At 30.5% G+C, this 24,812-nt stretch overlaps 7 protein-coding genes across 9 annotated transcripts in view; 3 read left to right on the plus strand and 4 right to left on the minus strand.

Moving 5' to 3' along the window:
- Nucleotides 1–3,302: 3,302 nt before the first annotated feature.
- On the minus strand, nt 3,303–5,434 carry LOC106108111 (zinc finger protein 98-like). Its single transcript, XM_013289197.1, has 2 exons — nt 5,334–5,434; nt 3,303–5,023 (listed from the first exon to the last, which is right to left on the minus strand). Exon 2 carries the CDS (start codon nt 5,007–5,009, stop codon nt 3,855–3,857), a length of 1,155 nt encoding a protein of 384 aa, XP_013144651.1. The 5' UTR covers nt 5,010–5,023; nt 5,334–5,434; the 3' UTR covers nt 3,303–3,854.
- A 379-nt stretch (nt 5,435–5,813) lies between these two features.
- LOC106107878 (surfeit locus protein 6 homolog) lies at nt 5,814–7,220 on the minus strand. Its single transcript, XM_013288887.1, has 4 exons — nt 6,999–7,220; nt 6,560–6,925; nt 6,230–6,441; nt 5,814–6,041 (listed from the first exon to the last, which is right to left on the minus strand). Exons 1-4 carry the CDS (start codon nt 7,120–7,122, stop codon nt 5,871–5,873), a joined length of 873 nt encoding a protein of 290 aa, XP_013144341.1. The 5' UTR covers nt 7,123–7,220; the 3' UTR covers nt 5,814–5,870.
- Nucleotides 7,221–7,533: 313 nt separating this feature from the next.
- On the plus strand, nt 7,534–12,257 carry LOC106108025 (protein arginine N-methyltransferase 5). The gene is made up of 9 exons (XM_013289096.1): nt 7,534–8,013; nt 8,110–8,388; nt 8,492–8,671; nt 9,084–9,267; nt 9,715–9,879; nt 10,226–10,379; nt 10,666–10,904; nt 11,287–11,544; nt 12,050–12,257. The coding sequence occupies exons 1-9, from the start codon at nt 7,613–7,615 to the stop codon at nt 12,203–12,205; spliced, it is 2,016 nt and encodes a 671-aa protein (XP_013144550.1). The 5' UTR covers nt 7,534–7,612; the 3' UTR covers nt 12,206–12,257.
- A 68-nt stretch (nt 12,258–12,325) lies between these two features.
- LOC106108026 (ubiquinone biosynthesis protein COQ4 homolog, mitochondrial) lies at nt 12,326–13,477 on the minus strand. Of its 2 annotated transcripts, XM_013289098.1 has the most exons (4): nt 13,374–13,458; nt 12,924–13,297; nt 12,558–12,720; nt 12,326–12,489 (listed from the first exon to the last, which is right to left on the minus strand). In XM_013289098.1, the coding sequence occupies exons 2-4, from the start codon at nt 13,254–13,256 to the stop codon at nt 12,407–12,409; spliced, it is 579 nt and encodes a 192-aa protein (XP_013144552.1). In that variant the 5' UTR covers nt 13,257–13,297; nt 13,374–13,458; the 3' UTR covers nt 12,326–12,406. The 2 variants fall into 2 exon arrangements, with proteins under 2 accessions (XP_013144552.1, XP_013144551.1); XM_013289097.1 differs by having other exon boundaries at nt 12,924–13,477.
- A 233-nt stretch (nt 13,478–13,710) lies between these two features.
- On the plus strand, nt 13,711–14,608 carry LOC106108028 (zinc finger protein 681-like). The gene is made up of 2 exons (XM_013289101.1): nt 13,711–14,161; nt 14,228–14,608. The coding sequence occupies exons 1-2, from the start codon at nt 13,902–13,904 to the stop codon at nt 14,538–14,540; spliced, it is 573 nt and encodes a 190-aa protein (XP_013144555.1). The 5' UTR covers nt 13,711–13,901; the 3' UTR covers nt 14,541–14,608.
- Nucleotides 14,609–14,629: 21 nt separating this feature from the next.
- Nucleotides 14,630–18,759, minus strand: LOC106108027 (high affinity copper uptake protein 1-like). Of its 2 annotated transcripts, none has more exons than XM_013289100.1 (7): nt 18,578–18,759; nt 17,834–17,955; nt 17,184–17,273; nt 16,849–16,961; nt 15,731–15,853; nt 15,629–15,658; nt 14,630–15,020 (listed from the first exon to the last, which is right to left on the minus strand). In XM_013289100.1, exons 2-7 carry the CDS (start codon nt 17,945–17,947, stop codon nt 14,819–14,821), a joined length of 672 nt encoding a protein of 223 aa, XP_013144554.1. In that variant the 5' UTR covers nt 17,948–17,955; nt 18,578–18,759; the 3' UTR covers nt 14,630–14,818. The 2 variants fall into 2 exon arrangements, with proteins under 2 accessions (XP_013144554.1, XP_013144553.1); XM_013289099.1 differs by having other exon boundaries at nt 18,393–18,759.
- A 1,069-nt stretch (nt 18,760–19,828) lies between these two features.
- Nucleotides 19,829–24,812, plus strand: part of LOC106107809 (homeotic protein female sterile-like) — a 19,132-nt gene continuing 14,148 nt past the window's right edge. Inside the window, exons 1-7 of the mRNA XM_013288813.1 lie at nt 19,829–20,327; nt 22,144–22,229; nt 22,307–22,463; nt 23,022–23,078; nt 23,181–23,351; nt 23,502–23,696; nt 24,182–24,475. Coding sequence (XP_013144267.1) covers nt 22,419–22,463; nt 23,022–23,078; nt 23,181–23,351; nt 23,502–23,696; nt 24,182–24,475 — 762 coding nt within the window. The 5' untranslated portion in view covers nt 19,829–20,327; nt 22,144–22,229; nt 22,307–22,418. The remainder of the gene's footprint in view (nt 20,328–22,143; nt 22,230–22,306; nt 22,464–23,021; nt 23,079–23,180; nt 23,352–23,501; nt 23,697–24,181; nt 24,476–24,812) is intronic.

The raw sequence follows: 24,812 nt of genomic DNA on the forward strand, positions 1-24,812 counted from the left end.
ACACATAAAATTGTCTGGTAGCTTTTTCGGATAAAACGAATGCAAACACGGATCACTGCTAGCCAAATTATTGTAAAAATGAATATTAGTAAGGAAAGTAAAAGTAATAGCTAGCTAGCACTAACCTACATAACATGCACTACCACCACAATTATGTATGTATTTATTTATAAGAGTATCGGTGGAGCACCGGACCGTTATCTACATATCTAGATTCAATCCCTGCCATTTACTAATGCGTTTCTAATGACACTATGTTTTGTAAATACATGACCAAAACATAATTTGGTCCAAGAAATAAAAATCAAAATCTGAAAAAGAAAGTTTATTATGGACAGTCGTGTACAGATATTTAGTTTATGTATTTATACTTTATAATTACAAAATATTATTACAAAATTTATGTATTTTTGAAGCGGCTTCCATAGTATATTATCGAAAAAACATTTTATTGACAAAAACAGACTTGAATGGTTGACTAAAATTTTGCTTTATTGAAAAATGCAAAAATGTAAGGAAATTGTTACGTATACACGAAAAATATAACTTTCGTAGAATAGTGGAATTGCACTGTTATACAGTCTACTGTGCTAATATAGATATTATACTATTCTATGTAAATAACTAAATTCATATGAACACATTTTTTCTTAAAACTAGGTGCATTATAACAATAAACACACCACGCTAAATACTTATAAATTTGAAACTTTAGAAACTATAATATCATATAAATTTAAAAATATAAATAAATGATTAATATAAAAATCAAAATTCTTAATTGCTTTTGTACTAGTCGCTACATCGGCATTTTTTTTAATTATTGCATTGTGCTTATTTTACTTAAAAATAGAATTTAATTAAATGGTATTAAGATTACATCCCCACTTTATAATTTAGGTCGCACATTTTCCAAATACAAATAATTAATTCCTCAAGATGCAGACATCTTGGTACTTGCCTCATACAGATAAAAAAAAACAATGCAATTTATCTGTAAATCAAATTATACGATGTTCTACTCTAAACAAAATACATTTTCAAGTCAAAAGAAATCTTAAATACAAAACATAAGTACATAAAATATTTGTTGGAATAAATGTTTAATAGAATATTTGGCATTATCAAAAATTGCAGATATTCTTCCTTATTATTCATATTTCCCGGAACCACGTTTATTCTACGTAGAACAATTTATCGCGATATTTTATGAACAAATTCAAAGTTTATAACTTTGATGACTGAAATGTTCCAGAAAAGTTCATCAATTTACAATAACAACTAGCTCTTGTAACATAAAAGTTATGAAACATATGAATTACAACATATGAAAAAAGAAAAATAAACGTACATTTAGAAGCAATTTCTTCTAGAGTAATTACTCTTTAATAAGATTATTAATACTTCGGCGATTGTAGATAACAATTGATTTAAAAAATTAGGCGGTTTCATATTCGGTAATAAACATTATTCAAAGATTGAATGATACAAAATTATTATTACACAAAACAAAAAATGTAAAAAGAATCTGAAAAACATAAAATGTAAAAAAAAGGTAAACATGGCTACAACAAAGACTCGTGCATTTTAAAAATATATGAACTGTAAAGTTATTTAAAAAGTCTGATAATTGGAATTCAGAATTTTTTTTTTAATTTCATGACATTTGGGAACTCTGCCTTGAGCATAGTTTTCCACAATCCTCAAAAATTAATAATTATAAAACAATATGAAAACATCAAACTTTGCAGCCTCAAATTTTAACTTAAAAACAATCAACTTAAACATATTAATTAAGGCTATGGTTGATAAAACATTACCATCAGGTACAGAACAAAATCAGCTTTAAATCTAAAAAAAATGTCAGTAAAATAACTAATTTTATCAAATAAAAAAAATAAGTTATTTGCTGTCACAAAAGCACATTTATATAATTTTTGTGACTTAAAAATAAAAATGGTGGGTATTTTATGGCCAATATCAATTCGAAATAGCATTGAAAATGTAATAAAATTATGCAAATATAATTTGCTAGTTATTCAAAAAAAGTTTTCTTATTTTATTCTAATAGTAAAGAAAACATGTACTGTATTTTGTGTACAAAAATAATAATTATTCATACTTAAAAATATTTGGATATTAATGTATAACGGAATAAAAGTATTCCCGCTCAATATAACCTCAAAGTTGGTTAAGCAATTTATTACAAAATATTTTGCTAGAATTTATTGACTTTTTAAGTAATCATGGAATCAAACATATTACTGTCAGACTAATACAAATTTTACATCGTGGCTTGTGAATACATCGTGACTTGCAAATTATAATTTTTAATGCTAAAAAGTGATTTCAAACAATAGGGAATTTATTGTCTGCAGTTTTAATTGACATTCTAATTCGTAAGATGAATAAGTTATCCATCATACAAGAGTTATAAGCCCTACGTTTGTAAGGGTATTAATTGTTTTTATTAGAACCATGACTTTGTGTATGTATTTATAAAATTTTTAACATTTTTAAATATACAACATAATTAAGCAAATACAAAACTAACCTAAGTAAACTACAAGAATAAAAAAACAAGTACATAAAGTGGAAAAAACAATTGTAAATAGCAACAACATATTACCAACATACAGCCTCCATACAAATAACAAATAAAATAAGTAAAAAGAAATAAAAATCATCCCAAGTGATAAAATATGCATATGATTTAAAAATTTATATAGGCTTTATAGCCTAATATATACATAGCCTCATTAATTATAAACGTGAACATACATACAATATTGTGTACATCTATAAATACATTCGTAAAATATACTGAGACCCTTTTACAATCATTTATGATATTTATGCATTTAAACATAATACTCAATTTGAATTTAACAGTATTATAACTGAAATTTTTGTTTTTCATAGAATGTAATAGGATCTCTTAGCAATCTCACAAATAATAACTAGTGTATAACACTTCACGAATAAATATTTTGTGTTTACACAACAAAAAAAATTGATATCTTCAACATGGTCAGGCTTTGCCAGTGGTCATTGCACTTTACAGTTCCCTAAGATCTAATGCCATATTTCCACATATAAAGGTGCATTAAGAAATATTAAACATTCATTCTATATGCATGTGAAACTATTGTAAGTCTTTGGAGTAGAGTACAGAAGAGTTGTGGAATATTGACATACTCGTGTACACAAAAACCTCCACAGACCGACACTTTGTAAAACATAAACTTCCTAAAAATATGTTCTAAAACCTATAAAAAAATATAGCTCTTATTTTTATTCAAAAATAGAAAATCAAAATAGGGTATGATGTAATACTGCACACTAAATGTTACTCTAAATCAGTCAAGATATTGTTGTTATGAAATTAAGAATAATTAATGTATTGTATGAAGAAATGTACAAAGTTATTTTTCAGTTTGTATATAGTAAAGCTATTTTTGTAGAAAACTTATAAAATTAAGTATAAAAGTAAAAGGTGGATAATTTTGAACATATTCATACATTTCAAAGATAAATAGTTGACCTCTCACAATAGTTTTTTTTTTTACCAATGTGTATTGATTGAAAACATACATTTTGAGAGGTAGACTATTTATATGAATGTATGAATAAGTCCATCATCTACAGATATCCTAATTGTATTTTACCTTACTTTCTACACCTTAATTCAAATGGTAATAATAAAGCAAGTTGTGAGGCGGGATATTTGCATCAGTCTTGTGAAATTCTCAATTGAAAATTACTGTCATTGATTTAACTATTTGGTAAACTGTAAAATAAACTTGAAAAGTCAAACCTGTAGTAAATTTTAAAAACTGGTGCACCATACTACATCAGTTCATATCGTTTTTTAATGATGATATTGTTGCATCAAGTATTCTACCTGCAGCATAGCCTGGTATGTTGAGGTATGCTGGTTTATCATGTTCACACAAACCAGGTTGTGTGCAACAACGATTCATACTTGGCACATCAGTACTAGATGTGCCACTAACACCAGCCATGTCCGAAGATGTTCCTTGGCAGATCATTCTGTGATTTGTAAACTGTTCTAATGAACGAAGCTGTTCACCACAGTTATCACATTTCAATTCTCTTGCATGAACCTTTTTATGGCTGTTCAATGATCTTGAATTATCAAATACCTTGGTACACATGTCACAATACTTTAGAACTTTCTCTCCGGTACACACCACTTTATGATTATTGAGTCTATCCAGAGACATATAACGTTTGTTATTACATAGGTCACATTTAAATTGTTTTTGAGGTACCCGTCCTGTATGTACTTGCATATGTTTACGTAGATTGCTTTTGTCTTTTATATATTTCGAACAAACTGAACATTTATTAACGTCCTTGCGGGTGTGGTTTGCATCTAAATGTCTTCTTAAATGAGATTTCTTATGAAAAGGTTCCAAGCAGATTTGGCACCTAAAAGGTTTTTGTGCTGGGTGAACTCCTGTTAAGTGTGTATTGAATTCGAGAATAGTTGGGTAGCTTTTACGACAATGCGGACAGTGGAATAATCTACGGCATATTGCTGCACTGGAATCACAAAAAGGATCTGAACAATCATCACAAAATGAGTCTAACCCTGCTGGTGGAGTAGCAGTATGATAAGGTTCCACTTCACTTTGTAGAGGATCATGATCAGGATCGGGAGTACCTGCTCCGCTCGGTTCTTGTTTAATTTTGGCTTGGTCACTTGACTCTGAGAAATCATCTTGTGAAGAAACTCCACGAGAAGTACCTGCTAACATCCACCAAGGGTTGTAATGCCACGCTCCCAAGCCAGACTGCACCGATTGTGCCTTCAAATCGCTTGACTTTGTCTGAGTTCCCGCATTTGAAAATCCAGGGAAACTAGGCAATTCTTGATGTTTAGTCCTTGTCGTTTCGAAAATGCTATGTTGAGATATTAAACTTTCGTAATCGCTTGGATCCAATTTTTTTTCATTTCGATCGTTTCCCTCTCTTTTAGACATATTTTAATCAGAGCCTGAAAATTAAATAATACGTAGTTATTCATCTTTTTAACTATAGTAATCACTCCTGTTCAAAATTTCTGATAGTGGACCTAAATTAACATATGATTTATTAAAAAATAACTAACATAATAGAAATCATTGTTATTATGAACTTAGAAAAATTGCTAAGGAAATTAGGCCAAGCTTTGTAGTGAAGTAAACAAACAACACAAACTCAATTATTATTGAGTCAAGGGTTTTAAACCTAACATACGCATACAACAGTTTTAACGATATATTTTGTTTCCTTATTGTACATTAATTAAAGTAATATGTACATACATGAAAAATGAACTTCCCATGAAAGATATCAAACAAATATTAAAAGGGCTCGGCCATTTTGTTTGGTTTGGGCACATCCACAGATAATAACGAACTTTCATTTCGTCAATTTAAACAATTCACAGATAAGAATATTTTTGGTTCAGTTCAGTGCCTTTGTAAACCAAAACAGCGGAAACCACTAAACGAAACACTTAGTTTTGTTGTAATATCCCTACGAATTCCAGCTGCAGGTATTTAAAGTCCAAGTGATTTTAAGTCCTTTTAAAAATGATATGTCTTAGTTATTTACAGAATCGGCAATTTTGTATTTACAAAACCTTTAGATTTAGGTGTCTCTAGGCAAGATAGATATAAACTTCAGACTCTCAGCACCGCACACATTACGTTATCATCAGTAGTTTAGTTTACATGAGGTTTCCATTTCTCTTGTACATTATTAGGATAGATTTACTAATACATATTTATTTAAAATCAAACCACGGTAATATCATTTATTTTATGAATCATATTAAGAAAAATTACAGGTAAAATTATTCATAAAACAACCCTTCCTCTTTTGACTGCAGCTTTTACAATTTTTGTTTTCTTTTCTTTTTTCTTTTTAGAAATATTCTCTTTCCTTTTCTTTTGTCTATCTTCTTTCTTTTGTTCAACACTCTTTATTCTATTGTCCCATTGCTTTTTGCTTGCCTTTTTCTTTTGATCCTGAAATTAAAAATTGGTTTATTTTATCTTGATGTAGAAATTTAGAGTAGAATGGGATATCCCAAATATAGACTCAAAAGGAATAACAAAATTACCCTAATATGATATTTGGGCTTAAGTTACTTTCTTCTACAATTTAGTTAGGTGATTTTTATATTATACATTATGATGCATGGACACATTCTTACCATTCGCTTAATTGACTTTTTCAATAATATAGGATCATCTTTAACTTTCTGACCCTCTGCCTTTTGAAGTATATTTTTCCATGCCATCTTTTCTTTAATTTCTTTTGCTTTGTCACCTTTATCTGCTTCTTGTAATTCACGTAATTTGTTTTCTTGCTGTTTCATATCTTCTAGTATTTTTTTCGGGTCCTTGTGTACTTTGGCACTTTTGTCTGCAAAAAAAAATTATCTTGTGGTTAAAAATCACTCAGTGATGACATGAATGTGAAATGAATTACAGAGAAGTAATGTAATACATTCTGAATACATATTTTAGAACCATGAACATACCTTTTTTACCAAAATTGGCAAAGTCAAACTTAGAAAATACTAATTTTCCTTCGCTATTAAATATAGGTTTGGCTATGTTCACATTTTTTTTGTCATCTGTCTGCTGTTTCTGTTTATTTTCAAATTCTGGTGCTGAACCTTTTACATGTGTTTTATTAGTCCTTTCTCTTTTCTTGAGTTTTTTGTTCAGTTTGCTGTTAATACTCTTCTTAGCTAGTTTACTTTTTAAGTGAAAGTTATTTTGCGATTTGAGTTTCTGCAATTTTTCTTCTAACTCTACAATACTTGTTGCACGCTTAGGTAGTTCTTTTTTATCTTCAGGCTGTACACCATTGGTCATTTCGAAGTCATTGTTAGCATCGTCATCTGCAAATAAACTTATATAAATTTTATGTGATACATATAACCTTTGTGTACAATATTTAAACATTATTCATACCTTTATGTATTGGTAAGGACAAACTAGAAAATATATTTTTTATAAATTGTAGTTCTTTCGATAGCTCACTCTTTAACTGTTTCGTTTTTAATGTTTTTTTCTGAGATGTCATGATTGATGGCATTTGAACTTATATACTTATGTTTTACTTATTGTAAAAATATGAATTAGGTTGAATGTTACATGGACAATTTAAAAAAAAATCAAACAAGATTTTAAAGTTTACAATTTTACACGTGCAAATTGAAGGAAAGGATGACAGATGGCAGTTAGTGAACATTCATAGATTAGAAAATTGTAGATTTTAGGAAAACATCGAAACGTTTCAATCTTCTTCAAAAGGTGAAGGAATTAAACATATGTAACACAATATACATATCTAATATATAGTCGTTAAAAAAGTAGGATTCACCAAAATCAAAAGCACAAAACGTTAGGTTGGGTTATAAAATGATATCGTTTTTATTTTATTTATGTCAACATTCACCACTGTTAGTTATGATATTTTAATCTATGACGAAAAAATAGTTTTTGGTTTGACTTTTTAAAACACTGAAAATTGAATTGAAAAAGTTTTATCTTTATTGAAAGTTTTAATACCACAAAAATAAGAAATGTCCCAAGAAATATCTTGTGGTCTGGAATACATCACAACACCGGATTTACAAGCATGTCTTACGGAGGCTTTACATAGTAATTATTCATTCATAGTTACGCCTGTTGTACATCCACGTTTTCGTCGTCCATATATTGCAGGTGCTAGTAAAATTGGAGGATTCACACGGTCTGACATGGTATTATCTCCACAAGATTGGACAAGTCGTATAGTTGCAAAGATATCGCCTTATATTTGCGTGGATTCAGAATCTCCGGTAGTGCGGCAGCGTCATGAGGATTGCTTGAATGAAGAGCTGTCTTACTGCCGGGGTTTGGGAGTACCTGCTATATTGTTATCATTACAGTCAAGAAATACAAATAACTTATCGAGAATTCTCCAAACATATTATGAAACAAGGTATGTACAATTAGGAATAGTATTTACATAGAATTTCTCTGTTCAAATTTATGATAGGAATTACTTTTATCGTTATGAATATTTTAACTGTTGCAGCCATCACCCTTCCCTTATTTGGGCATCTGTACCAATGTATTGTACAAGAAATGCTCGACGCAACAACCAAGATGATGATGATGAATGTGAGGAGGCTTGGGATGAAACCTGGCATTGGTGGTCCAAGTTCCATGAACGGTTAGATTGGGACAAACGAGTTGGAGTTGTCTTAGAGTTATCAGCTGATATACCACCTCAAGAAATATTAAAAAGATGGCTTGGTGAACCTGTCAAAGCTATTGTTGTTCCAACATCTATTTTTCATAACAATAAAAAAGGGTGAGTAACAAATTTTAAGCTTGTGCCTCAGCTCTTTAAAAAATTAGTGTTTCAATGGAACCTTATTTAACAAGATATAAATGTTCATTACTTAAAAATACAGGTATCCAGTGTTATCAAGAGCCCACCAGCAACTAGTTGTCAATATGGTTGAACATGAAGCCCAAGTAATTGTGAGTGGAGCAAGAAGATCTAATATTGAATATTATCTACAATATCTGTTCCGATTGTGGCAAAGAAGACCATACAAAGCTGATGATCCTATGCTCAGCTATGCACGAGGGTACAGTAGTTGTTGATTTATTTGTTACTCAGAGCATGATTTAAGTAGTATTAGGGTGTAGCAGGAAGTGGGGAGAGATAGAATACTTCACAGTGTGCAATGATCTTGGCCAAGATATTTAAAAAATGACTTTAAACACAATTTTTTAGAATAAGATTGAAAGCTGTGAACTGTGCTATCAATTCCACTACAATTTTAATGTGTTAATAACATACTGTTCAAGTAATTAATTGGCTTTGAATGTGTTTAATTATGTTGCTCTTTTTATTGTAAGTATTTTTTTTATGGAAGGCTTATTACATACTTTACACAACATTTTGAATGTCTTCATTGTATGCTGAGTTTTGAGTGACTACTAACAATTTTATCCTATTTTTATTTTTTAGTATAACTTATTTGTTTTAACAACCAGGTGGGAAGATTATCTTCAAACACCATTGCAACCTCTTGCGGACAATTTAGACACACATACATATAATGTATTTGAAAAGGATCCAATTAAATATGATCAATATCAAAAAGCTATTACACAAGCATTGATTGATATCAAAGAAAAGCGACTGAACAAAGATAACAAGGAAATTAATGAACTCTGTGTAAGTTGAAATTATTTTTGACTAACTTCCCAAAAGAAGGAGGTACTCAATTCGTCTGTGAGTTTTTTTAGTGTCCAAGCCTAATTTTAGTTTCTTTCCCATTCAAGCCTTTACTTAGAAATAAAAGATTGGATAGGAAAGTGGATTTGATGGTGGAGGAGATGCATTGGAAGGGGAAATATCCTCTTTATATGCATCTCCTCCTCCGTCGATTTAGGGTAGACAACACATCTAGAATTGTATAAGTCTATGGACAACAGCCACTAGCTCATTTTCCACCTTATTTTATATAAAAAAAAAGATTATGGAATGTAGCTTTGTTACACTCCAACATGCTCTGCTATGATGTATGGCGCATGAGCACAGCTAATGAATGTTAGCAAAGATTTATTACAAACTGCTTATTTATAAAAAAAATAGTATTAATAATTGTGCAACTAATTGCAGAATGATGTCAAAGAATTTTCTGTTTCAAATGAGAAAAATGAAGTAGGTCATGGTGATTGTTTGCAAGAAAATGAATCTGTAACAGTGATGGTTTTAGGAGCGGGCAGAGGTCCATTAGTGAGAGCTACATTTAATGCAGCTGATATCACTAAGAGTAAAGTTAAGGTAATCATATAATTTTTCTTTTATATTCATAGAAATTTAACTTATACCCGAATACCTCAATATCAGACCCTAAGTTTAAATACCTAGGATTTGTAGTGTAATTTTAAGAATTTCCACTTGGTAAATGCACTAATAAGTAATTTATTTGATATTTAAGTAACAACTGAATAATTATTTGTGCTGTTAGAGTTTATACATATAAAATCCCACTACAATTTTTAAGTTCTAAGCATCAGGGGCTAAACTTAAATAGCACTTTCAGTGAAATCTCTATTTATTGCTGTTTTACATTATGTAGTATATAGAATTATTTTGTAAATACATTTTTCAATGTATGTAACAAAAGGTCATAGCAGTAGAGAAGAATCCCTGTGCGGTAGTAGTGCTTGCTGCACAAGTACGTGAAGTATGGCGCGATCGGGACGTCGTCGTTATACCTGGAGATATGAGAAATCTTAATTTATCTCCAAAAGCGGATATTATTATTTCTGAGTTATTAGGTATGTTATATCTGTATCTTATTTCTCAATACTTGTTAGATATGTTGAAATGTGTTCTAACTATAATGTTTTAATACCAATGTTTAGATGGATGGATTTTAAAAATGTCTTTCGACAATGCTCCTTTAAATCACAATGATATGTGGCATAGATGTAGTTTGTGGAAGAACTCATTTTTATTTTAGTTCATAAGTTAAAATATTCTGCTTTTGAAGATTTTAGTCTTTTCTATGGTGAATGACAATTTTACTTAGTTTAGTTCTATATTTAGTTTCTTGAATTTCAGGTTCATGGGGTGATAATGAACTGTCTCCGGAATGTCTAGATGGTGCTTCAGGTCTTTTAAAGCCTGATGGTATATCAATACCTAAAGAATACAATTCCTATGTAGCTCCAATATCCTCGCCTCGATTGTGGGCTGCAGCTAAAGTTGCTTCGTCAAGTACAACAAACCAAAAAGAGAAAAACCTTGAAACATTATGGGTTGTTTATATGCAGAATAAACATGATATTGCAGGGACTAAGGTATTGTTTTAAAACTTAATACATAAACTAGCTGTGTCTCCCAATGTTAGAGATATTTGAATATACATTTGTTTAGTCCTGGAAATAATGGTTACAACTGATCCATCCATCCAAACTTTTACTTACATAATAGTAAGTTTTGAAGACAATTATCAAAAATATAGTAGTGATAGTGACTTAAATTTATCAACAACCAACAAGACCTTGAGGTTTTGTTCTACTTATTATTTATTGATAATTTTAGAGTAGTTTGTGAAAAATAATATTATCTCTTCAAATAGGATTTAAGACTATAAAATGCCAATAAATTATTGTTATAACAACCCAATGTTTAGTTGTTATAAGACCAGGTAGATGATAAAAAGCTCTAATGTATTTACAGCCAGTGTTTAACTTTAAACATCCAGCGAAAGGTACAACAGACCATGAAGGTGATGAATTAACAGATTATAGAGGTCTACCGTTAACAGACAACAGGAGATCAGCAACAGTATCTTGGGTTGTGGAACAGGATAATGTGATGCATGGCTTCGGAGGGTACTTTGATTGTTCGCTGTATGGAGAGGAAATGATCAGTATTGTACCGTCAACTCATAGCCCAGGAATGATATCATGGTTTCCTGTTTTCATACCAATAAAGGTTAGCTGTTATTATTTAATTTAGGACTTTATTTGATATAGCTTGCTTCTTTTTTAATAATTTATGACTTTGTAAATCTATGGGAAAATTATAATTTTTTTACTTATTAAAACATTCGTGAGACATTATACTATATTATTTATAACACGGCTAAAAAGTTCCCACGTGAGTTTTAGCCGTGTTATAAATAATATAGTATAATTTTTTAGTTGTATGATTTGACGCAATGTTTTTAAGTTTTGGTAAATCTATTTTATTGTAGTATATAATGTTAGGAATATCTGACCTGGGAAGTCAAGTAAATTATGACAACTCCCTATCATTCCCTGTCAACATCAAATAGTATCACAAAACCATTTCACATTGTATCTGTATATTCTTTTTTACATACATTATCTGACAGTACTAACCAATAAGAACCTGTTTCACTGCACTCCATTTTCTTATTTGACTATTAATGACATTTGCAATGAACATGATTATCAGCTATTGTATTTTGTTTCAGACACCTTTAAGAGTACATAAAGGTGAAACAATAACCGCGACATTCTGGCGTTGTGTCAACTCTAGAAGGATTTGGTATGAATGGATTGTGGAGGTCGGCAACTATACCACACCTCTACACAATCCAAATGGTAGAAGCTCAGAAATGTTATTATGATGTTGACATTTGTTTTTTAACATAAGAAATAAAATATTTTTTTTTAATAACATTTGTGTACTCATTTAATCAACAATGTTTCAGCTAAATAAATTATTTAACAAAATACTTTTACTTTACAAACCTTACAATATTTTTGGTACTAAACAATCGGTTTTCTACATTTAAAAAGATATATATAATATTCTATATCTTATGTTATCATTTTATACTCAGTCTTGTAATATTCATTTCTTTGTGAAAATCTTCTATATCTTGGTCCCATCGCTTTTCAAAATAAACACCTGTTAATAAAAAAATCTAAATTGTATAAATATGTATAGAAAACTATAACTTTCTTTATATTTCATACCTTGTAAAAATTTAGAGTTATTCCCAATTGTAATTGCCCAAGGTAAATAATGTTTGAGGTACAGTTGTCTATGCTTTGGTTTGAGTCTTGCAGCTCCCCAGATTCCCCCACCTATGCACATTGGAAGTTTTGTTTGGATACCTTCTATCCATTTTACAGTGACCTAAAAATAAACTATACATTATTTAATTGCAAACGTTATAGGAAGCAGAAATTTATACAAAAGTAGTAGTTTGTTAGAAGTTAAAATTCTATAATAATATTCAAAGACATTATTTAGATTAACATGTTTACTAATAAGCAAATAGCTTACAATAATCATAAATAGATGTTAAAAAGAGTGGTTTGTGTATATCGTCTACTTACTTCACCAAGCATAGTAGTTTTCATAAATAAAATAGCATGTACTAAATCATGGACCTCTCTATATCTTTGCATAACATAAGCTAATTCTGGATCAGATATAAACTGTACTGGTAATCTCGAGTCTGCGGTAATATTATTGTCTGTCATAAAGTCTGCGTACACTCTGCCAATCGATCTTTCTGGCATTTTTGATAGAGTTTCAAAGCACACAGTTTGTGAGTTTATGCGTGGTTGTTCAGTTAATATTTTAGCACCTTCTGTTGTTTCAAACATTTTCCCTCGCATATACTTCAAAGAGCTTTCTCCAGTTATTTCTCCTAGGCAGGCTATCATATCTCCTCTGTATGGATTCAAAAGTGCAACAGCGGCTGATCCTACCGACAATATAGCTCTTTGAAAATTATTTGTTGGTATAAAATTCTTCTGCATTTCTTCCACAAATGATAATACCTTAGGTTGAGTATGGCAAAACTTTCTAATCATTATTGCTTTTATAAAGTTTGTTTAAAAATTATTAAATACTATCTATTTACTTCACCATAAATACATTTACTTTTGACAAATCATGTCATTGTCAAAGTGAAATGTCATAACAATCAAATAAAGCTACATGCTTTCCTGTCGGTCAAAATAAGTTTTTGTTTATTTTTTTTTATTACTGATAGATTTTAACGATTTGGTTAGAAAGAAATCTATGTTAAAAATTATAGTTGAGTTGTTTTAATGAATTTGATTTTAACTAGTCTGGTAGAAAGTATTCTAATTGGCAGTGGCGGCAAAATCGGTCTCAATTTTGTCGATTGATGACATTGACATCTGTCAAATCCAAATTTTGTATACAAAGTATTATTGTTAATTTAATTACATTGATTGGCAAAAGAAAATGCTATTATCCTTGTATTAAAACATCAAGTTGAGATTGTTTAAAATATTTCATTTGGTTGTTTTTTAGTAATATTTTTCAGTTATTTATATGCAATGGACGACTCAGTCCAACACTGTACTGATATTACAATACGTCCAATTACACCAAAAGTACAAAATAAAAGCGGAAGGCCAGTTAAATCAAAAAATGTCCAATTTGGACCACAACCTCTGTCGATTATTTCTCAGTTACTTCGAAAAAATGTAACTAACATAGTTAAGCATAATAATATTACTGTTGAAGCAACAAACAATATTGAGGATGATAAAAAAGTTGAAGAAACCGATTATTTATGTGTAATATGTTCATTGAGGTATGTATTAATTTTAAATTATTATAAATTAAATGTAGTCCTAATAACTAACAACTTATTTTGCAGAATGAGTGATAAAAAAGAATATAAAAAGCATTTAAAAGTTCATAAAAATTATTCCTGTAAATATCCTGAATGTAATTATACTACAAGATTATCATCAAATTTAATAAAGCATAAAAGAAAACATACATCAGAAAAACCTTTCTTATGTGACCAGTGCACTTTTCGGACAAATTTCATAAACTCTTTGAAGGTTCATAAAAGAATTCACACAGAAGAACGACCTTATGCTTGTGAACATTGTAGTTACAAATGCAACAGTAGTTCTAACTTAAAAAAACATTGCCATTATCGGCATTTGAAAACCATTTCTTAATTAATATTTTTAATGTAGTCTATTGTATGTAAATAATTGTTATGTTGTAAATATATCAATAAGTTAAATAAAGGTATAAGAAAAATAAATCATATTTGAATGTATTTAATATTCATCAAGTTACAACCTAAAATATATATAACTGGTATAAATGTAACTATATCACCCAAAAAGGCTGTCTTACTACAACATGATAACACCACAATATAAAACATTTTGTATTTTAAAAGCGAGGATACATAACCAACAATACTAGTGTGGCATATTGATCTTAATGGTCAGTGACAGTGTTCAGTGAAGTCCACCACAACAGATTCACGCCAACCAAAGAGGAAGTAACCGGTAGCAGATCCAAGCACCACGGCGGCGCACAACCAAGTGTTGTACGTCATGAACACCAACATCAACATATAGCTCACAAACACCTGAATACCGTGCAACACCGTCTGCCAGGCATGAGCCGAACTCATCATTGTGGGGCTGCAACAAATTATTAAAACATAAAATATAGGTGCAACCAGAAGGACTACTTAAAATAGATAAGCAAACTATTTGTAATAGGACCAATGATAGCTATCCCCACCCTAATTAAGGCACCCCCCTTAGTCTTGACCAAACTTAAGTCGTAGACTGACGATGACTATAAACTTTAAAAGAGACTTAATTAATTATCTACTGATGTGAATATTAATATAATTCAAGGATGGACAACATTTATGTATCAAATATTCTAAAGAAATGTTTGATGAGGATATAATTACAATGAGGATATGATTTTTGGAAGCAATCCATAGAATAAGGACAACTTTCATTTGCTTGTGATATAAAACCTACTTAACACTTTGATACATTTCATTCAATTCATTTTCATACTTAATAATTTTTTCTTAACAATACCCAATCCCTGAACTAGTTAATTACCCTGGACTTTCTTGATATGAGTTTAGACAATTTTACACAATCTATTAAATTATTTATAAAAATGGTTAACCAGTGACAATCAAAACAATGAAGGTTATGGATCTCATAGAATAGTAATTTAAATATTATAATAAAATATTGAACCAATTATACTAAAGTTTACTTACATATTCCGTTCCAATACATGGGGCATGGACCTTGAAACAATAAAAAAACGTAAACATATATACTATGAATGCTATTTTATTACAATATCATGTTTACTCAACTGTATAACTTGTGGTTCATCTGCAGTGCAAATATTAGTTACACCCTTATCAGGTGGGGCGACAGCGCAATACTGTAATCCCGTATAAGTTTTCCATAATAAATGTTTCCTGTAATACTTAAGCCTGCAACAAACATTTTAATGTACTTTTTTTTGTATAATCAATATCACAGTATCTTGTTGCTGAGAGTTTGAATCTCAACCTATGCATAGGCCTATTAATGTATTAATTTTAAATTAGGCATTGTTTTATGATCTACGTCTTTATGATAGCCTTTTTTCATCATCATCACCAGCTCATTATACATCCCTATTGAGGGGTTACATTTTTTTTAATAAAAGTAAATTTGCCTTTCAAGTCAACACTGAATTTATAATTGGTTTTTAGTCATTGTACTAAATGGTATTTCAGCCATATTACAATAATTCTAAAGGCAATAATTTATTTATACCTTCCACTAAAAAAGGTTTTTTTACCAACTTTAGAATAAAAATAGCTACTAGATGAGTCAATACAACATAAAGAAATTGTTTCTCAAAAAGATTTTTTGGAATAAGCATATTTTTTATTTTTTAAATTAGATTGATTCAATGAAATATAAATGGTAAAGTTATTGTTAAGACCAAGTTGAACAAAGATACCTTTATGGGAGCTATGTTTAAAAATTTTCACATAATATAATATCAATTATCAATATTTATATCTCCCACAAAGACACAGCAAATGGAATGTTTAAAAATATGACTCTTTGTTTACTGAAACCAACCTTTGTTGTGAAAATTCGTCGCCGAAAGGTATAAGGTGTCTTATTGTATTGTATAATCGCTGTAGTTAGAAGATTATAACATATTGTCCAGCAAAATTAAATTTTCCAAATTTAATTAGTTTAAAAAATGGTTGAAAACACACCAAATTGATGAATTTGATATTTGGATATTCTGAATTTGCCTAAGATTATTTCCTAGCTGAGAATTTGTTACTAAACCACTTAGATGTTTTCATATGAAACTGTTATTACAGGTTATTGAATACCTAGCACCTTTTTGGACAATAATAGATTCTTATATTAAATACTAAAGATAAAAATAAATTGATGTTACTGTACTAAAATTTCTTACCCTTCATACAGCAAAGCCATAATAAATATTGCTAAAAATGATCCAATAAATACTCCAATATCTGCCACAGTCCACCAAGAAAATAGAATTGTCTCTGTGTAGCCTCCATGGAACTACGGGAAAATTTTTATAAATCATATATCATACTCATATTTAAAATATATGAGTAAAACTACACAAACTCATTTTTTATCTGAGCAGTTGGATCATTCAGATAAATGTGATATGTGGTAAAACTGAGAACCAAAAAGTTCTCAGTATTGTTAGATATATCTGAATGATTATTTTCAAATATAACTGTGTGTAACTGACTTTATTCTTGGACCAGTACTTACTGTCATTGATTCCATTCCGTGTAATTCATGGCCTAAACTATGCTCTTCATGTTCACGAAACGCTTCTGGTGTGTTATTTATAATTAACTCCTGAAAATAACAATTGCATTTTAAGAAATTGTATATAATTAACATATACATTTGACCCTCTTTAAAGAATTATTAACTCTCATTAAATATACCAATATATCAACATTATTCATCTGTTTTTCAACACATTTTAAAATTTGCTTTTATATTAATGTGTTTAATGTTGTAACAAATATTTTTTTTATATAATATAAGGTGGCAAATGAGCAAGCGTCCACCTGAATCCACTGAAATGGAAAGCGTCTGCTGTCCATAATATTCGCAATTGTGTTGCCTACCCTTAATTTATGGCGGAGGCGACATTTAAAGAGGACATTTCCCTTCCTATGTGTTTCCTCCACCGTCAAATCCACTTTTCCTTCCCATCCTTTCCTCTTAAGAAAAGGGTGGAATAGGAAAAGGACTAAAATTAGGCCTCCGGTTAATTCTGTTATATCTTGTAGTCATTCTTTTAACCTCCCACTTAAGGGTATATTTTAGGATTAACAGTTTAATAGACGGAATTTTAAAATAACTAAAAAAAGGAGTGAATTTTAAAAAACATTGTTACAATGTCTTACAGTCAGGTCTTGTGTGGTATTCATCTGATGGTGTTGGTGATCTCCCAGAGCTTCATTATGGGCCATGTGATGTCCATGGTGGCCTGAATGGTCCATGTGCATATGGTCACCCATTTTAAATTCTGAAAAACCAATATAAGTTAAATTTAAAGAAAAAAAATGGTATAAACTTAAGTTGATGACTTATACCATAATTAAGTTTTTAAATATTTTAGTTACATGAAAGTTTTAATACAAAATTAATAAATTAATTGATCAATTATTAATAATATCCGGATATAAAGTAATGGTTTTTTCTATTGGAGATTATTTCATTAATATTTTTTATGACAGTAACAATTACAAGACTTTCAAGAAATGTATTTTGTAATCAAATTAAATGTTACAAATTATTACACATAAAAAAAATAAAAATATATAAGCTAGAAAACTATAGACAATAGATCCAGTTTAAGAATAATGCAGCAGTTTTCGCAAAACACAAGTTTTAAATCATTGTTATTTTTTAAGAACTCAATTGTATAAGATATGTCAATTAATTATGAACTATGTTTCATACCGTTCAGTTATGAAATCCACAAAAATAATTTCTTCGTTACTATAACGCGTATGCACTTTCACTTTCGTGATAAACCTTGCAGGCAAGTCTGCTACACTTCACGAACTTGTTGAAAGTGCTGCATACTTCGCTCTAATATAGGTTCTAGCTGTATCATTTATGTAATTGCCGTAACAAACGCTTACTTGTAAATTTAAATGCGTATGTGGCACTCAGCGATAAACAGCTTGTAAATTCATCACTTCACATATAAACTTGTTGCAGCAAAGTTATTATTGTGTTACGAAAAAAATAATCAGTAAATTAAATCAACTTCAACATAACATTTCCCATGATTTCGTTACCTACCAAAGAGTAAATAACGCAACCATTTTCATTTTTCGTCCAAAGCAAAAAACTACCAAAATATACAGATTACGGGTTACAGTAAAATTGTCAAACTCAACTCAGATAGCCTGTCTATGTCTACAGATCAACAGTTGTAGGGTAGATATTAAATATTTTCCGACAGGCCATCACTAAGAACAATTAGCGAACCTTGGGCCAAGGATTCTTTTGTTTCGACAGTCCAGAAATTTCACCGTTACTAGCATAATGTGGATGGTTTGTCTTTGTGGCAACGGACTAAATGTATAGGAATCACATGTTGCTTATTTTAGGAAATTATTATTTAGTCTGATACCCGTTTCTTTAGCTTGCGGTTTTTAATCTGTCTAAGTTTGACGACTTTTGATTAAAATAGGTAGGTATATTTTCTAATGACCATGATGACTATACCGGAATTAAAAATGGAATTCTAATGCCCGAATGCATATGCAGCTGGATAGAAAGCTTTGTTGGTAGATTGCTAATAAAGCGGTTGTATAATTTCAACCGCTTTCTGGAACTCATTGTTACCGTAGTCTTCACAACTTGAAAGCTTATATTGTAGCATATGTATGCTAGACCTGCTCTACCAACCAATTTTACTGGCCAAGTCTGGACTAGGCTTTAATTTAAACATTCTCTTTAACGAAAACGAAACGAAAATGTATATAGGATTTTATATTTTAATAAACTTATATCAGTCGGAAATAGGGCCCCGTAACCTAGAAAAGCGCACAGAGTTTATGGATTGGAATTCCTTTTACAATTAATTTTAAAATATGTTAGCAACCTCTACTAGATCCGCCTATATAGAAATAGTATGATTGTTAAATTATTATTTTTACCAAAAACTACCGTTGTGACTACATCATGTATTGAATTCTTATAAGATAGTGATAAATGCGGAAATCATTTTAAAATATTGATTTTATCGTTCATTTTAGACATTTAATTATAAATTATTTGCTATGCAAAATGTTTACAAAACTAACAAAAAATAGAAAGATAAAGTACTAGCAATACGCAATTGACCATAAACATTAAACGATTTTTATTCTGATGCATAGTTTGGCTGGAGGGCGCCACTTGAACGAAATTCGAACAACTTCGTGAGCTAGATTTACTATGGAAGCTGAAAACCTAATCTTCCGAGACTGAATCCTATGATTGCTATGAAACCTTATATCATCGCTTTACAAAAATTAAAATATCCTGGTTTTACACGTTTTTCGATGCTGTTATTTCAATATTTCTTTTCCAGAAAGAATAAGTGATAAATGAATTTTAGGTATGACTAGAGACGCTCGTCACTCGCTTCATGTTTGGCCGCCATGTCTGAAGCTCGGCTGTAACCTTAGAGTTCGGGTTGTGCTTTTCTTTGTTGTATAAAAAAGACAGTGGTTTTTGTTAGTTATAGACAATGAATTACTATATTTAGTTAATTAATATGAACTTTGATATATGTGGAGTGTTTGATGAATTCAAGCAATTCGATAGAGTTAACTTTTGCAGAAGTTACTCAAACATCGTATTTTTAGTTCATCCGCCATATTGGCGTTAATATCCTTCGTAAGTCTTTTTTCATAATTATTTGGCTTTACCACAAATTTATTGTTGTATTTTATGCTATTTTGTTGCCCTATTGATAGGACTATCGTATGTGTAAAAGTAGAGCGTGCATGTTGCGAATAATAAGTAATATTTGAACTTTTCGTTTTGGCCTCTGTACCAGTAATTTTCACCAAATCTCCACTAGCTTATTTGTTCTTAAATAAGTTCATAATTTGAAATTTTACTTTATATTTTATTTTCGCATTAAATACACATTGAAATATTATGTTACATATGTTTTGCAAAGAGATTATATGAATTTTGAGTGCGTGCATTCTCTTACTGGAATCTGGAATTAAAAACATAATTATACTGTAAAATATGCTTATAAAGTTCTAAATATATACATTTTATAATCACAACAACTTTTTATTCTACTGTTTACCCTTTGAAGCCCTTACACCATGATTTGTAATTCTGTTGAAAATCAGTCGTAGAATGTTCTAGACAGACGCCAGTGTCCATAATGGCAAAAGCAATATTAACTTCTTATTAAATTCATTCATATTTGATTTAGATAATCACCAAAACATTGCTGATTATTATCATGTATTTGAGTGTTCAAATCAAAGTTGCATGAAGAGCATTTATCCATGCCTGAATTGGGTAATTTTAATGAAATTTTGGTGCAACTTCTGTGATGGATTATTTATAAAACAAAAAAAATCCGAACATCAACAATGATACAATTTAATACATGGAACATAACCTATAGCAGATTTATTAAATGAAAACAAACAATATTAAAATAATGTCTACTTAGTAACGGTTATTGCCTGGAATAAAACATTTAGGTTATACAATTATTTATCATTTTAGTTTTTTTTTTTCGATTACTCTTTTACACCTACTTTAGTTTTGTTTCATTACTAGAGGGTAATGCTATGTATTAGAACTATGAGTTGAAAATGCTATATTATATGTTTTTGGTGATGGTAATTAATGTTTTCATATACTGAATAAGTTTTTTCAAACAGTTTATGAATTTAACTATAAAATTATTATTTATAGCTTAAAATTGGTCTTTATTTGTTGCAAAGTTTGAGGAAAGTCATAATTTTGTTATTGTTGTAGTGCCCTTGAATGATAAACTGTGTTTATTAAACGGAGATAATGAAGCTTTCACCATTTTATTAATAAATAAATGCATTTGAGTTGTTAAGCTTTATTTATAATATTTAATAAATTTGCCTTTAATTCAATTCCCAACATATTAAATTTATAATTGCTGTATTACAAAAATCAAAATTAGCAAAAGATTTACTTTAATAAATGAAAACATGTTTGTTTCATAAATATCGATTTGTACTCCGAAGTGTATGTGTGAATAAAATGCTTATCTGGAAATAGCATAGGCAGAAATATGTCTAATTTAGAAAGGCACGGTTGCAAAGTGATAGGTAATTCTAAAGCCTATTACTAGCTTTGTATGGGTAAAATAATATTTCAACGTTAAATAAAATTAGTGTTAATCAATATTGAGATTAAAAAAAAGTTTGTTTATGTATAGAACTTAAATGATAAAAATGGTAATTCCCAAAACCTTGATGTAGTAAATATGGCATTATTCAAGATAAGTAAATGAGACAATATAAGAAATAGAGTTTATCAACTTTATAAAAGCCAAACAACAAATTATGGGGTGTCCATTCTAAATAAATACTTATATTGTAAAGATATATTATTAAAGCTTTAGGTGATTAGTAAATATTCATGTTATTATTAAATTTTAGCTTCTTTCAGTAGCATCTAATCTATTTTTTTTTATTTTCAGATGTGGATCCCATCTTGATTTACTTATTAAATACATTTTACAATATCTGACTTCCGTTATCTCCCTGGGTTTAAACGCAGCCCTAGGTAAATAGTGTAACAATTAATTTCAATATTTTTAAAATCTGGTACAATTTTAATATATCTTGTGTTTTCTATTTTAGGGCATTTTAGGTTATAATAGTTTAATGGTTGGATTGAGGTGGTACTAGGGTGCAACCGCACCTAAGAATTTATTATGATAGAATGGTTTAATGTTATAAGAGGGTTTAGCTGATGCCTCTTAGTCAGAAACTGGATGAACCTCTTGTAACGATTGAGGTGAGCCTATATTGTTTCAACACATCTATGGCTCCTATGTAAACTGTCATGGTTCAAATGCAATTTATGCATGACAACTATAAAATATTGTGTTTTAACAAATGGATTCTTTGCATTCTTCTTTTTAGTGTTATTTTAAATTTACACAAAAATTCGTGTTTATCAAGTCTTTAGTATTCAGTATTTAGTAAATTTTTATGACAGTCTATATGGGAGGCCATTGATATTTTCCCCTACAAAATAAATATTATACTTAGTGCCTGTCCCACCACTGGATGATAGATCAGATAGCTTAAAAATGATGTCACTGTTAGATAAGGGAACAAAGTCCGATATTTTCATCACATATTTTAACATATTCGATTGTTATCAGACAATTTACAATTTGGTGAGGCAGGCCCTTAATACTATATAGTACATAAATGTCAGGTTGTAGAAAGTGGATTATGATTAGTCAAATGTACAATTATTTGTTTAGATATGGTTACAATGTAGAGGTTATGTTTGATATGTATATGTGTATATGTACTATAGTGTTTGGGTAACTTTGGTAGGTAGATTGCAGACTCCAGCACAATGCAGCAGGCTGTGGATCCTCTCGCAACTACAAGTACTGTAAGTATTTTCTATAGATATACAAAAATTTATAAATTTAGTAACATAATCCTTATCTTTTTAATTTTTTATGGGGTGTTTTTAATATTCTTTTTATTGTAGCCAATGGCAGAACCTGTCAATGGAGCACCACCAGAGGACACGCCGCGGCGGCAAGGCCGGATAACGAATCAATTGCAGTTCCTCCAGAAGAATGTGATCAAGGCAGTTTGGAAACATAAGTTTGCATGGCCATTTCATCAGCCCGTAGATGCAAAGAAGCTAAACCTCCCAGTAAGTATATTGAATATGTTGTATGTATTGTATATGTATTGTACTTGTATATGTATTGTAATATGAAAAAAAAACACGATATTCAAACTACAGTGAATATAAATATTTGGTATGTCACAATTTACTATATGTCAAATTAATTTATTTCAGGATTACCATAAAATTATAAAAAAGCCGATGGATTTGGGTACAATTAAAAAGCGTTTAGAGTCAAACTACTACTACTCGGCGCAAGAATGTATCCAAGACTTCAACACAATGTTCACCAACTGCTATGTTTACAACAAGCCTGGAGAGGATGTGGTTGTTATGGCACAAACCTTAGAAAAATTGTTTTTGAACCGGGTGAGTGTTTTCTGATTCTTTTCTATAGGAAATGTTATGTTATGAAAAATTAAGCAAAAAGTAAAACTCTTAATTGGTCCTAAGAAGCTTAAAGTTGTAAATTGAAAAAACCTTGAGTGATTGATATTCTTATTCAAGTTAATTATTAAATAACAGTTAACCAAACTCATTAAAACTTAATCCTATAAGACTTTAGGGCTTGATTACGTCTTGCGATGATTTGCTTTAGGGAGGATTGTAATCATACTTCATACTAATATTATAAATGCGAAAGTTGAGATTGATGGATGGATGGATGTTTGGTAGAGTTTGTAGCCTAAACGGCTGAATGGATTTCGATGAAATTTGGTATAGACGTAGAGGATAGTCTGGAAGAACACACAGACAACTCACTTTTGTTCTTTGTTAATTTCAAGCGAACGGAGTCGCGCGCGAAAGCTAGTGAAACAATAATGTTAATAGTGCAATAATTTTGTGTTGTACAGATAGCGCAAATGGACAAAGAGGAAAAGGAAATCGAGGTACCATCGAACAGTGCGAAGGCGGCCGTGAAGAAGCGAACGAGCGGGTCTGTGGGGTCGGTGGGCAGCGTGGGCAGCGTGGGCGCGGTGGGAGGCGTGGGCGCGGCGGCGGGCGGCGCGGTGTCGCGCGCGGCCGTCAAGGCGGTGCCCAGCACGCCGCTGCCCGCCTTCGTGGGCTCCACCAACACCACCACCACGGCCGCGCTCTCCGCCGCCGCGCCCACGCCGCCCGCCACGCACACCGGACTGCCGCAGCAGGTCGGTTTCTGATAAACTATCTTCTTATTAATGTTATAAATTCAAACTTTTAAATTGATTGATAGATAGATATTTGTTAGTTTCACACCTAAATGGATGAATGGATGGGGGTAAATTTGGCATAGATAAAGCAAAGTCTGAAAGAATATGTAGGTTACTTTTGTTTTTTAGCTTTTTGGTTATACTTTTTCTAGGAATTTATCCTTTCGTGGTTGGTCGGTCGAATACTGCAACAAATGAATAAGGCCATGCTTAAACTCTAAATTCCGTTAAAAAATTGACGGTTGTCTGGTTGTTAGCATCCTTTATGAAGCGAAGTGTGATTTGTGTCAGCATT

Source organism: Papilio polytes, unplaced genomic scaffold (assembly GCF_000836215.1).
Source record: "Papilio polytes unplaced genomic scaffold, Ppol_1.0 DF821845.1, whole genome shotgun sequence".
Taxonomy (NCBI): Eukaryota; Metazoa; Arthropoda; class Insecta; order Lepidoptera; family Papilionidae; genus Papilio; species Papilio polytes.

Bases quoted from the DNA above. Each gene is read 5' to 3' on its own strand.
- LOC106108028 (XM_013289101.1), top strand. From the start codon at position 13,902: ATGGACGACTCAGTCCAACACTGTACTGATATTACAATACGTCCAATT. The intron at 14,162-14,227 runs GTATGTATTAAT...CTTATTTTGCAG, and splicing joins TGTGTAATATGTTCATTGAG to AATGAGTGATAAAAAAGAAT.
- LOC106108025 (XM_013289096.1), top strand. From the start codon at position 7,613: ATGTCCCAAGAAATATCTTGTGGTCTGGAATACATCACAACACCGGAT. The intron at 8,014-8,109 runs GTATGTACAATT...TAACTGTTGCAG, and splicing joins CAAACATATTATGAAACAAG to CCATCACCCTTCCCTTATTT. The intron at 10,905-11,286 runs GTATTGTTTTAA...ATGTATTTACAG, and splicing joins ATGATATTGCAGGGACTAAG to CCAGTGTTTAACTTTAAACA.
- LOC106108111 (XM_013289197.1), bottom strand. From the start codon at position 5,009: ATGTCTAAAAGAGAGGGAAACGATCGAAATGAAAAAAAATTGGATCCA.
- LOC106108026 (XM_013289097.1), bottom strand. From the start codon at position 13,406: ATGATTAGAAAGTTTTGCCATACTCAACCTAAGGTATTATCATTTGTG. The intron at 12,721-12,923 runs GTAAGTAGACGA...GTTTATTTTTAG, and splicing joins AAACTACTATGCTTGGTGAA to GTCACTGTAAAATGGATAGA. The intron at 12,490-12,557 runs GTATGAAATATA...TTTTATTAACAG, and splicing joins TAACTCTAAATTTTTACAAG to GTGTTTATTTTGAAAAGCGA.
- LOC106108027 (XM_013289100.1), bottom strand. From the start codon at position 17,947: ATGGGTGACCATATGCACATGGACCATTCAGGCCACCATGGACATCAC. The intron at 17,274-17,833 runs GTAAGACATTGT...TGTTATTTTCAG, and splicing joins ATACCACACAAGACCTGACT to GAGTTAATTATAAATAACAC. The intron at 16,962-17,183 runs GTAAGTACTGGT...ATTTTCCCGTAG, and splicing joins ACGGAATGGAATCAATGACA to TTCCATGGAGGCTACACAGA.
- LOC106107878 (XM_013288887.1), bottom strand. From the start codon at position 7,122: ATGCCATCAATCATGACATCTCAGAAAAAAACATTAAAAACGAAACAG. The intron at 6,926-6,998 runs GTATGAATAATG...GTTTATTTGCAG, and splicing joins GTCCTTACCAATACATAAAG to ATGACGATGCTAACAATGAC. The intron at 6,042-6,229 runs GTAAGAATGTGT...TTTTAATTTCAG, and splicing joins AAAAGTCAATTAAGCGAATG to GATCAAAAGAAAAAGGCAAG.